The 12,452-nt window shown below is 37.6% G+C and overlaps 1 protein-coding gene across 2 annotated transcripts in view; it reads left to right on the top strand.

Annotated features, from left to right (window-relative positions):
• Positions 1-3,953, top strand: part of ZNF143 (zinc finger protein 143) — a 33,694-nt gene extending 29,741 nt beyond the window's left edge. For both annotated transcript variants that reach the window (XM_030451396.1, XM_030451395.1), the window contains exons 14-16: positions 971-1,132; positions 1,948-2,094; positions 3,211-3,953. In XM_030451396.1, the coding sequence (XP_030307256.1) occupies positions 971-1,132; positions 1,948-2,094; positions 3,211-3,294 (393 nt within the window). In that variant the 3' untranslated portion in view covers positions 3,295-3,953. The remainder of the gene's footprint in view (positions 1-970; positions 1,133-1,947; positions 2,095-3,210) is intronic.
• The last annotated feature ends 8,499 nt before the right edge of the window (positions 3,954-12,452 follow it).

Raw genomic sequence — 12,452 nt, 5'->3', positions numbered from 1 at the left:
TAAGAAATGTAGCCAGTAGCATATGAAAAGTAGCTTCTAAATCCAAATTGGATGTTACATATCAAAAGAGGACTGAACATTGCAGCAATACTAAGTAACATTTTTACCCAATAAAATGAAGGCCTGCAGAAGCCTTGCCATGGGGATTTTGTATTTATTTAAATTACCCTTCAGCTTGACTTTAGTTCTGGGATGTTTTATTACCTTGTAAATCAGACATTAAAACATATCTGATGCCCTAATGCATTTATACTGGAGACATCAGTAATTTGTATCATTAAATTTTTATTAACTGTTTATTTGTGGTTTAAATTCTAAGCCATCATAGTCCTCCTTGCTATTTCCATTAAGATAAAGGTATGTCAGGTGGTACTGCCTTGAGTCACATTGTCCATTGTGTAAGGCACATGCATAGATAATCTATCATGCAGTCATTTGGGATATGATTCTATTCACATGGAGCTGTAGACTCTGGGGGCAAGTATGCATCCTTTTTCTTATTTCTGAGAGCCATCATTTTATTTTTGTAAACAAACAAGAGTTTCTGAAAGGTCATGGAATGTTACATTCCTATCAGTAAGATTAAAGTGATAAGTGCTCTTTGTCCAAAAGGAGTCTTGGACAGAGAGTGATGGAGATTCTCAAGGAATGAATGAGCATGCTGGTCAGGAAGATATTTTTGCCACTATGTTTCCAATTTTTCCTGCTGTTACAAACATTTTCCTTTTTGTTCTGGAATGCTACACATTTTGTTTCAAACTGAATGCTGTTACACTTCAAATACTAATCAGGAGGTTAGGTGGGTGGGTTTTGTGGGGGTTTTGTTTGTTTGTTTGTTTTGTGTTTGGATTTTGTTTTGTCAAGATTTTTTTTTTTTTAAATAACGTGTCCGGAAGCTAAGACCCAGGTGTGACTTGAACAGCAATCAAATTTTTTTTTTTTTAACTTCTGGAGTTACTTTCTGTTTCAGGTCAACATATCCCAGGCAGATATGCAGGCCATTGGCAATACTATCACTATGGTAACACAAGATGGCACCACCATCACGGTCCCTGCCCACGATGCTGTCATTTCCTCTGCAGGAACACATTCTGTAGCAATGGTTACTGCAGAAGGCACTGAAGGACAGCAGGTAAAATACTACCCTGAATACATGTGTGATGTTCCTGTATAAGATGATATAAAATAAAGACCTTAGCCATCAGACTTCTGTCACTCAGGTAGATTTGTCTTAGCAAAGAGGCTTTAAACACCTGGCCATAACACTCCCCTCATAAGAGTATGATGTGTTCTACTCCAGTGCTGTACATGGACATATGGCAGAACGTTTTGTAAGCAATAATGGGGCATCAGAAAAAATTCTGAGGTAGCAGTCTGGTCATCCATTTAGGTGTATGTAAAATAAGACCTAGAAAAATGCTAAGTGTTTCCCCACAGTCCCATAATGAGTGGCAGATCTAAGAAGAGAGTTTAGTATGAAGTGAAACTTTATCACTTAATATTATGGTACTATAATTTACTTGATGCATAGGAAATGTTTCTCTAAGTATATACTTGCTAACTTTTTCCAGTAGAAATATTGTGATACAATTTTTAATTTATAAATTAAAATGCATCCCAGTGTTTTAAAAGTGCATCACAGGAAAATGAAGATGCTTGTTAATCACCATGCTATGCATGTATAAATAATCACAGCCTCATAGGCACAGTTGTTGAACTTGTTCTGTGAACTGTGCTGTTCTGAGGCTATTTATATTTTGAGAGCCAATAGTTAACTTTGAAAGCACAGTGATGGGAACGTTTCTTTAAAAATGTCTCTTTTGCACAAGAAAATTATTCTCATGAATAATCAGAGCATTGAATTTAACTTTGAAGATAATTGTTTTATGAGGACTGTAATGGTAACACATCTGTCATCCAACTGATTCCCTGCCTTTGGTCTTCAAGGTTGCTATTGTGGCTCAAGACTTAGCAGCATTTCACAGTGCCTCATCAGAAATGGGACATCAGCAACATGGGCACCATTTAGTGACTACAGAAACTAGACCTGTTACATTGTTGGCTACATCCAATGGAACACAAATTGCAGTACAGGTAAGACAGTGATAAATGTTTTTTGGAGCGTTTCTTACTTCTAGAGCTGGAAGCTCCTTGTCTTGTAACAAAATGATTTGAATAAGCTTGGTTCTGAAAAAAAATGTAGTCTATAACCATATGATCTTGTATTTTAAATAATATATAGGGTTAGGAAGAGGAATAATAAGCATTTCATTTACCAAATCTACCTGTAGAACTTCTAAAAAAAGGGGGTTTTAGAGCCAAACTTCAGCTCACCTGAATTGTTTATGGAGTCACAGGTGTTCAATGGAAAAGCAATTGCATTCATTCTTTAGCATTACATATAAACCTGATGATATATATAAAGCCAAACACTCAAGGATAAATTGCTATGAGCTTATATAGATAAAATTACTGAATTTATGTTATTTGAACTTTCAAAAATAAGCCCCATGTTTGTGCATAGTGTGCATATTCTAAAACTCTCTGGATTTTTTTCCAAAATTGTGTCCAGTTGCCTTATTTAGGTTTGGTTGATGTTGCTTCTGACACTGCTACTTCGATGGCTTTCTAGTTAGAACTACAAGATAGTTTACTGTCTAAACCACTGTAGAATTGAACAGTGTAATCCTGACTGCTTCAGGATTCTGCAATAAGTACACATTTTTAATGTATATATATTAATGTATTATGTATATCTATTAATGTATTGTGATGTTCCAAATTAAAAATTAAAATGTTGGCTTTGCCAGTGTTAAAACATAACTGAGCAGCCACTATGACTTTTGAAAGCCTTATCTTAGCTTTATTATATCTGCTGAGTTAGACTCTCATCTACTTTGTGTGTCATGAAATATGTTTACCATGTGGCAGTTCTTTGAAGAAAATTTATTTGGTAGATATATAGACACTGAGTTTAATCTGCTGTCAGAAGCTATCTTAATTATCATGTTGATTAGATAGCTGCTAGTGTGTGTGTGTGTATATATAAATATATATATTACCAAGGTGTGACAATACTGATCACACTTGTGTTAAAATATTGATCCATATCTAGATATTTGGTTTAATCTTTAATTATTAATTTTAATATACTTTAATATCAATATGTAACATTTTTTATGTATTTATGTTTAAATACATTTGTTTCAGCTTGGAGAACAACAGTCTCTGGAAGAAGCCATCAGAATAGCCTCCAGAATACAACAGGGTGAAACACCAGGGATTGATGATTAACTTCTGAAACTGCTACCAGAACAATAGAGTTAAAGGTATTTTATTTTCAATCAACAAAGGTCCATGCCAGCAGCAATCCTTAAAAACTTTGAAGTTCCCCACTCACAGACCCTGTGTACACGTTTTATGCAAGAGCGAAGAACACTTTGTAAGTTTTGTGTACATAACCCTTGGAATGGACTGACATCATCTACTTCCAACTGTTGCATATTCAGGAATATGGAATTAGGATTATATAGTACATGTCCTTGTTATCCTTTTATCAGATTTCAGACTGGTCTACAAGCAAGTGAAAAATTAAATAGAAGCATTGGAATTAATTTTTAATGTCATGTACAAATAATGAAGGCATTACTGAAGAGTTCAGATGCTTAAAATACTACTAAAATCATAATTTCAGGAACCACAAGTAATGAAGATGACAAAGCCGTTTAAATTGCATTCCATAAATGGAAAAGTCTTGGATTTTGAGCCTACTGTAAATTTTCGTACTTTGATTTGTTTCATACATATTGGAATACTCCTTAGATTTTCCACCCCATCTCATTCATTGTAAATACAGACACTTAATGCAGGAAGTGCTAATTATATTATCTTTAAATTGGATTATGTACAAAGGAGAAACTTTGGTTGTTCAATATTAAAGGAAGTAAATCTAATGAATTTGTTTCTTTACATGTTTTACTTAAGATGTTACTCTCAAATTATTATGCAATAAAATATAGCAAGATTGTATTGTCTAGATAGGATGATATTGTCATGTTACATGCTGGTTTACTTTTTAATGAGACTGAAGTTCAAATTATTTATTTACGGCCTTGTATAAATTTTTCCAAAGTTTATTTATCATAAACTTAAATTTTTGACATATTAATTTTATCATAGTCCACTATAGTGTATTAAGTAATCTGTGTTACTAGTTATTTTAAATATTCTAAAACACTAAAGAATTATTATAATAGTCAACTGAATTTGACTAAGAAGTAAACTACCTGTTTTCAAGAGGGATATTTTCAAATGGTGCATTTGCAGCGTAAGTACAAGTAGTCTTTTTTCAACAGTCTTGAGTGCCTGCTGCTGCCATTCAGTGCATAGGAAATGCTGATAATCAGTGCTTTTGAAAATCAGGACACAAGTTGCTAGAAAAAAGGGATTAAGTAATGATGATGTAAGTGAAACGCTCCTCTTCACCTGTCCTTCTGTAAAGGAAAAAAATCTGTTGTAGGTATTTCTAACACGTGAAGTAAAATGTAACTTTATTTTTTTTATAAGAAAAAGTGTCTTTACTCATGTCATCTTAGTAAGTTTGTTAAGCAATTTAAAGATTTGTGTTTTGGTTTCATGTAAGATTCAGTGCTTTTTTTAGATGAGTGTCTAGAGCACTTCTGAAATTGAAGCCTCACTTTTTAAGCTTCTCAAGGGAAGGATTAAATATCTTCTGGATGAAGTGTTAAGCAAGTAATAATTTTATAATTATTATGAGGTACACATTTTACAGAAAAAGTAAGTCCATAACTACATACCTTGAGGTATTTGGCCTCAGGCTATGTTTGGATAGAATTAAGGAAATTTATTGTGAATTACTGTGTCAGTGTGGGCTGCAGCCTTTTCAGTTTTTCATTCAGGTGGCCACCTGAAAAGTGCAGTGAAAGAATACAGTGGTGTGGGATAGATATGGGTGAAGCTAAAACTATTCTCTGGACCCACTACAAAGTAAAACTTAGGAACACTGAGGTTGTCTGTAACTTTTGTGTAGGACTGAAGCTGCTTGCTCACTTAGGTGCCAGTTTTCCTGAAGTGTAGTAATTCTTGATATTTCATGGAGATAAATGTACTATGCAAGGAGGATTAATTGCCTGACAATTAGATCAGTTTCAGGTTACTTACCACCTTTTAGAAATTCAAGATGTATCATTTGACATGAACGTTCAAGGCTTTTTGTTTTCTTAAATTTCATTGCTAATAGTTTCTGGAAATAGTGGCTGGAAAGGTGGCTTTGACCTAGCAAAGATATAACTTCAGTGCTTGTTTTCTGGGACATTTTTTGACCACTGTACAAATGTGGCTCTTCTTCCCTGTTTTTATATTAAGTTGTTTGCTGCAAGGCATTCAGAACGAGCTTTTCAGGAAAGCCACCATATTTTTAAAATTATTTATCTTACTGGTATTTTACCAGTTATTCTTGCAAAAATATGAGGTCAAAGGTTGTGGTTCCATGTTGTGCTGGCTACCCTTATAAAGGAAAACATACTTACAGACTAAATAAACCAGACTGACTTAGATTGTTTAGTGTTTAAAGAGAAGCTGAGGTGATTATTGCCTCTTATCTGTGAGGCCTGTGTTCTTAACAGGCTTGTTTGCAGAGTGAGAGCTGTGTGATTTTCTGCCCTGCTTACACTCAGAGTAGAAAGAGCTGGTTTTGTGCACTGGTGCTGTGTATTGGTGTGGGGTGGACCTGTAGTGCAGATTAGACAGGATGAAACAGGATGAGATAGGAATATTGGTGAAAAGGATTTCAGGAGGAGGAAACTAAGAGTTAAGACAAAAAGGACCAGGCAGTCCTTTGGCATTGGCATTTGGCAGTAGAAATTTCTTATAATTTACCCATAGATTTTACTGCTTTTTTTTTTTTTTTTTTTTTTTTTTTTTTTTTTTTTAGATCTTACTGGCAAACTAGCATGAAATAATTTGTATAAGAGGAAAGAAGTCAAGTCAGTATATAACTTCTTACAAAATGGCTCCCACATTTCCAGCTCACAATTTTTCTTTCAGAATTTAATTCAGGCCTATGCCCAATTCTGCCTTAAAGGAGCAAAACCAAAACCATTCTAGACTATGCAGTCAACTTTTCTCTTCTAAAAGTTTCTGCGGTTTCTTACCGCTGTGGGCTTTGCTTTACTTCCCTGTTGCTCAGTGCCTCTCCTGATTAGTAAGAAGAGGCAATTACTTTTGATGCTCCAGGCTGATGACCTGCAGTGCCAGACACAATACACATAACAATAGGACAGTTTTTACCTTTAGGAGCTAATGCCAAAGCACACATGAATAGGTGATGCTGGAAGATTGTGTTTTTATAAGAGTAAATCCTAAATCCTGACAACAAAGTTGCAAATAGCCACAGTCTCTGCTGGTATAATTAATCTCAGCAGCTGATCAGCTGACCGATACCAGAGATACCGGGGCACAGTGTGGGAGAAAAGGCATCTGTGTCTGCTGTGCACACAGGAGGACAGAGCTGATAGTGCAGATAAACAGAGTGTCTGAGCTTGCAAGGCAGTTCTTCCTAAACTTTAGCCTAGTTCCTAACCCTTGTAACTCCTCAAATATTGCCGGGAGTACTTTGTTTTGTCTGGATTCTCTGGTTTCTGTGATGATAATGCTGTACAAGAATACAGAAAAATCACCCTGCATGCTGTGTACTTTTCAGAGTGCAGTCAGGGAGCCTTCCCCAGGGACAGAAGATATTTAATCCGTGTTTAGCCACCAGGAAAAGAAGGTATGGAGTAAGGATGTGATCCAAGAGTGTTTCTGCATCTGGCAACTTCAGCACTGTTAAGGTTAGTCAGATTGCACGCCTTAGGGTGACCACAGCTTCTGCTTACCAAGATGCATAAATGCCCTGTAACAGAGCTGTTCCAGTCACTCTTAGTTTGTCACTGAATTAAAACAATTACATGTTCTGTCAAATTTTCTGTGTAATTCTCAGCTAACATGTGGATGAAATTTCACTAGTAGTTGGGATAGAAGCAAACTGATTTTCTTCAGTAATAAGGCAGTAAGAGACTGAAAGTGAAGGATAGCTCTTGTGTCCTGTTCAGCTATTACTTACGGTTGTTTAGAACTTTAAAAATATATTTATTCAGTCTGCATCATTTTTATGTTTAAAAAGATAAATTAACACATGCCTTGCCTTTGCAGATGCATAAATTCAAACTCCAGATGGTTGTTGATAGTTAAGTACTTCTGTTTTGTTTTATTTTCTTGCAAAGCAGTATATATTTGAAAACCAGATCCCCCAAATGCAAGTTTTGCTCCATTGATAAAAATCTTCCAAAGCTTGGACCGTTGTGACAAGAGACCAAAAATTCAAGAGCCGCTTTGAGTTCTCGTGTCATAAATAGTAAATTACACTCCAAATAAGGCATAAAAGCAAAACTTTTCCCCCTGTTACGTCTATGTTAAAATGTAGCTTAGGTGTTGCCAGCGGTTTGACAATCCTTTGATGCTGTAATTCATTCTGTTGGTGAAGTTCACTTGGTCAAAGGAAAATCTAACAATCTAATTAGACCATCACTATTAGCAGTATGTGGTTGACACCTAATGGGCTATTAGGCATGTGATACCAGACTTTTCAACTGAGGGTTATATTCAGAGCAGACTTCAATTATCCCAATAAACATACAAGTTTGTATCAACAAGCAAGTACTTTGTCCTACACAATATGTGTATTTCTCTCTTATGGGATTGTGACCCTCTTAAAACCCATCCATCTCAGACTCTGAAGCAGTAAGAGATTTTATTTGGATTATTTTTGGTCTGTTTAGAATATTTGAAGCATTTTATTCAAAGGAATGGCAACATATTTACTCTTCCAGGGCATAAGCAATTATGTGGAATTCTCTCTATAACAAAAGTTTCTTAACATTACTGTCAAACCCCAGCATCTTACCCTTTCCTTTTTAAAATCACTCGCCAGCCTTTAGGTTGACTGGCTGCTAGATTTTCCTTTTTTTTCTGGGGAGTTTAGACCTCATGGGCCACATCATGTTACTGCTTGATTCTACAGTATTTGGCTGAGAGGTCTCTGAGCAGGTATCTTAGTGAGGCAGGACAAGGCAAAGAGGCTGACTTACCAGTATCTGGCAAGTCTGCTGGCATAGCAGAAACTACCCCGTGGCTGGAGGAAGTTCCTGGAGAAATTACCATGTTCCAAAGCTACAGATTTGAATATGGGCTGTAATGACTGAAAAATCATGAAGTGCAAGAATGGTTTGTGGGGTGGACAGCTTTTTGGTTTTGAACACCTGGTCTTTGTTTTTAAACAGATATATTAAAGACTGTGAGAGATTTTTTTATGTATGCAGGTTTCCAAGGATGGTAGTGGGAAGAAGATGACTGAGCTTCTTGAAACTCCTAGTGGGCTTTTGTCTTTTTTCTGCATCTCTAAAAAATGTTTGCAAAGTGACTTACCTAAAATTATATGCATGAGAGATTATTACAATTAATGGTAGTAAATTTGAAAAAAGGCTGAATACCTCTTTTATGGTTTTCCGTGTTCCCTGAAGGAGGAAAGGGAAGGTTAGTGATACTGATAAATTAGTAGAGACTATTTAGTGTCTTTGCATCAGACATTGTGAGGTTTTTAATTGCAAATAGAAAATCTTGACTTGTATTCTGATAATTTTCACTTCAGAGGAATGGGACATTCTAATTGTACCTGTTTTCAGTCATGGCAATCATTCTGTCTTTCAGCTTCTAGGATATTTTGGAGGAATTTCTGATATGAATACAGTTCTTGGGAACAGATTCTTTTGCCTTTTTTTTTTTTTTTTTTTTTTGTAAGAGTTCTCAAGGGTTAAGATCTGGGCATACAGGGCAAAAAAGGAGTCATTAAAAACAGTTCTGTCAATTAAAACTGTGTGTGCTCTTATAGTCAGAGAAATACAGAATTGTATCAGAATTGTATGTGACTTCTTGGCAAAACCTGTTTGGGTTTGGTTTTTTTTTAATGCACCTTGTACATTGCAACTTTTTTCTGAGTATCTTCAGATCTTCCATTACTTTCCCAGATGGATAACCCATTCAACTCTGGACCATACAGTGAAGAAAAAGAGGCTGTCAGCTTACAGTGGCTGTTAGCGGTACAACCCTAAATAAAATAATCTTTTACCTGTCCATCTTTAAGCTCTTAGTGGCCCAGAGACAGCATCTCTCAGATGGCATGCTACCACTGAGACCTGTTAGTCCTGTGTATGCCAAGTTTTGTGAGGGCATTGGAATGGCATCACTAGCACTGGTGACAAGCATGGTGCTCCTGGGTACCTGCTGGAACCCCAGAGAAGAGCTGTGGATAGCACAGCTCTGTGCCTGCTCTCACCTCTCCAGAAACAGCCTTGCCATAGGTGGCTATACTGTTTCTTTTTTTTTTTTCATACAAGCAACTTGACCTTCCTCCTCTTTAATTTTTCTTATTTTTTTCACTTCATTTACCCTTCTCTTAATTAAAAAAACACCTCATCATAGTTTCATGACTATGCTGGCTGATGCAGAATGGGTTTCATCTAATTCCTGGCAGAACTTTTCCAATTTGGTCTAAGTGGTTTTGGGGGACTGCAAATGAACTTGTAACTTGCAATCTTGAGAAGATGACAGTGTACCACTTCTGAGGCAGTTTTCCTCTTACAGGTACACAAATTGGCCCTTGTTCCATTTCTTTACCATTCATTATTGGGAGTTTCCCTGCTACTCATAGAAGAGGGAAAAATGGTTTTCCTTGAGCTTGAAAATTCCTAGTTAAACACAACTGTTTGTCAGTGACTGTGTGCTGCCCTAGATAAGTATTTCTGGTAACAAAACCTTTGGTGTACCAGACTGTTATTTTTAAAGCAAGTATTGAAGGAAACCAGAGGCAAATTCTGCAAATATATTTTGAAAATCCTTAAACCACTTATATTTATAGGAGTATTTGTCAGGTATTTCTTGGACATAAGGTTATGAGCATGTGGAGCATCAGGGCTTTAGTTTTCAAGACCTACAGAGGCTTAAAAGTGCATTTTAATCACCTTCAGAGATTTTGGGATTACTTTGGCTTGAAAAGAGAATGTCACAGTGGAAGCCTGCAGAGCTCTTCCCCACTCATCTCCCTTCCTCCTGTAATAATATCCATTACTAATGTGTTCTCTGACTATGGAAATTGGCTTTTCTGGGGGTGCTTTTTAGTTAGGTTGTTCAGAGGCCTCCCAATGCTAGTTCCAGTGGTTGTCATGGTGGGCAGGATAGCAGAGTTGCCACACTCATCTGATGCAAATTCAGAACAGCACGTATGTAGAGACTATGCATGCAGTCCTCTATATATAGCAACTATGGGTTTTGTTACAGTAACATATTATTCATTACTTCCCTTTCTTATTTGCTCTCAGTTTGGAAATAAACTCTCTCTTAAAGCAATTATGTTACTGCTGTTTTCTTTCTTTATTCCTTTTCTCCTCTCCTCTTTTATCTTTTTCTACAGAAATACTTCCTTCTCTATACAAACTCTGAATTGCTCCATATGATTTTCTCCTGCTCTAGTAGTTAGCAATTCATTAAATACAACTGGCTATATACAATAAGGCTTCTGAATTTATTTGCCTCTTACTCTCACTAAATACCTGTATCTGTAGACTCAGAAAGGGATGCAGCACCAGTTATACTTAGGTTGAGTTTGGGAAAGAAACTGCAGTTTTGGCGTTTCAAGAAGGTGGACTTTTTGAGAGCTTAAGTTCTTTAATCTTTTTTATATAAAAGGAAATTTCATATATGACTGAAGCAAGCCACAGCCAATGACAAGGTTGTTTTGAGATGCTAGGAATTGCTTTGCATCTCTTCCTGTAGGCTATCAATTGAGCAAGAAATGGAGGCTCTATTTTTTTAATAGCCTTCTCTTACATCAGGTATCTGCTCTAAAAGTCAAATGCCTCTGTTAGTGCTTGCTATACAGTGCATTTTCATTTTATAAATGAATATTTTTATTAGTCTGTTATTGCGATTCTAAATTATTGCACAAGTGTGCTTACAGCACTTGGTGATGTAGCCATACCTCATTAAATGCTGCCCAGTCCCATTTTCATAGGTTATGTTGGTGACTTTTGGTTTCTGAAACTAGTTTTCAGAACATTTCCATAATATCAAAAATTTTGTTCCTGTGATCTGCTGCTGTTTGTCCTGAGAACAAAAACTGTCCTAGGCTTTCAGGGCATTGAGAGCATGAGAAATACATAGGGATGTGATATTTTAAAAATGTTTCTGTTTAGGCCTCACAAAAGAAAAGGGTTGTGACCCATGCGTCTTGAGGCAACGGAGCTCTGAGCAAATACCATTTCACTGTGCAGGCATGGGCAGTGTGTGAGTACAGAGTTATGTCAAGTTAATTAAGAATCCTGCTGTGTTCATGCAGTGCTGGTGGCACTGGCAATTCCCCCAGCACATGTTGCTGGTTCAGTCCCTGCAGAGTTCCAGGGAGAGCCACTGGGAACAGCTGGGTCACCCTTTGTGACAGCTCTGCAAACAAAGGGGTATTTGCAGGCCAAGGAGGTTGAAAAAGGAGGCATGGCCAGAACTGGGAGTATGGAAACACATCCCCATGGTGTTTCCTGTGTCCCAAATGTACCTGGTGTGTGAGCAGCATTGTGTGGAAGGGGAAAAAAAAAGGATCCTGGTATTTGGGTTTGGACCTTAGTAGAAAATCTCTCTAAAAATAATTACCTGTTGGAGATACAGGTGTGGTGTTTCAACAGGCAGCGGTACCGGGGCCTCTGAGCCCTGCTGTTGACCACAGCCGAGCCTTGTGCCCTGGCTGCAGGACATTGGGTTTCATTTCAGCACCGTGGTACAAGATGGAAAATAGAGCCGAGAGGCAAAGCTGTGGCATCTGTGACAGCCTATCTGATAAGTGGCATCTACAGAAAATCACAGTTGCCTGCCAAGGCTTTTGGTTTGTCTTAATGTGTCTTGCAGGAGTTACCCCGACCAGTGCGGGGGTGCTGTATTTCAGACTCCTGTGTTTGCATTCGAGTCATGTGAATTCAGTTATTTGGAATGTATTAACTTTTTAGTTTAGCTAAAGAAGGCCGTCTTTAACTGGCCTAAAAGGAGCTATTGTTTTCAGGCGCATGAATGGAGTTTTTTTCATACACTTTTAGCAACCAAAAGGGAGCAAAACAACCTTGCTGCGACGTAGGGACCTGCATTTACATCAGGGCAGCGCGCAAGCAGCCTCACCCAGGGCTCGGCTGAGTACCCTTCCGTTTAACACCCACTCGCCGGCCGGTTCTGACCCGACCCGGCCCAGCCGTACTCGGAGCTCTGCCGCTGGACGGGCCAAACCCTCCCACTAAGATGGCGCCTCACCGGGCAGACACGTAACGTCTTGCCGCCTCAGGGCTGGATTCGGGGGGCGA

The sequence above is a fragment of the Calypte anna genome, chromosome 5, assembly GCF_003957555.1.
Source record: "Calypte anna isolate BGI_N300 chromosome 5, bCalAnn1_v1.p, whole genome shotgun sequence".
NCBI classification, from domain to species: domain Eukaryota; kingdom Metazoa; phylum Chordata; class Aves; order Apodiformes; family Trochilidae; genus Calypte; species Calypte anna.
This window is presented reverse-complemented; position numbering and strand designations above follow the sequence as displayed.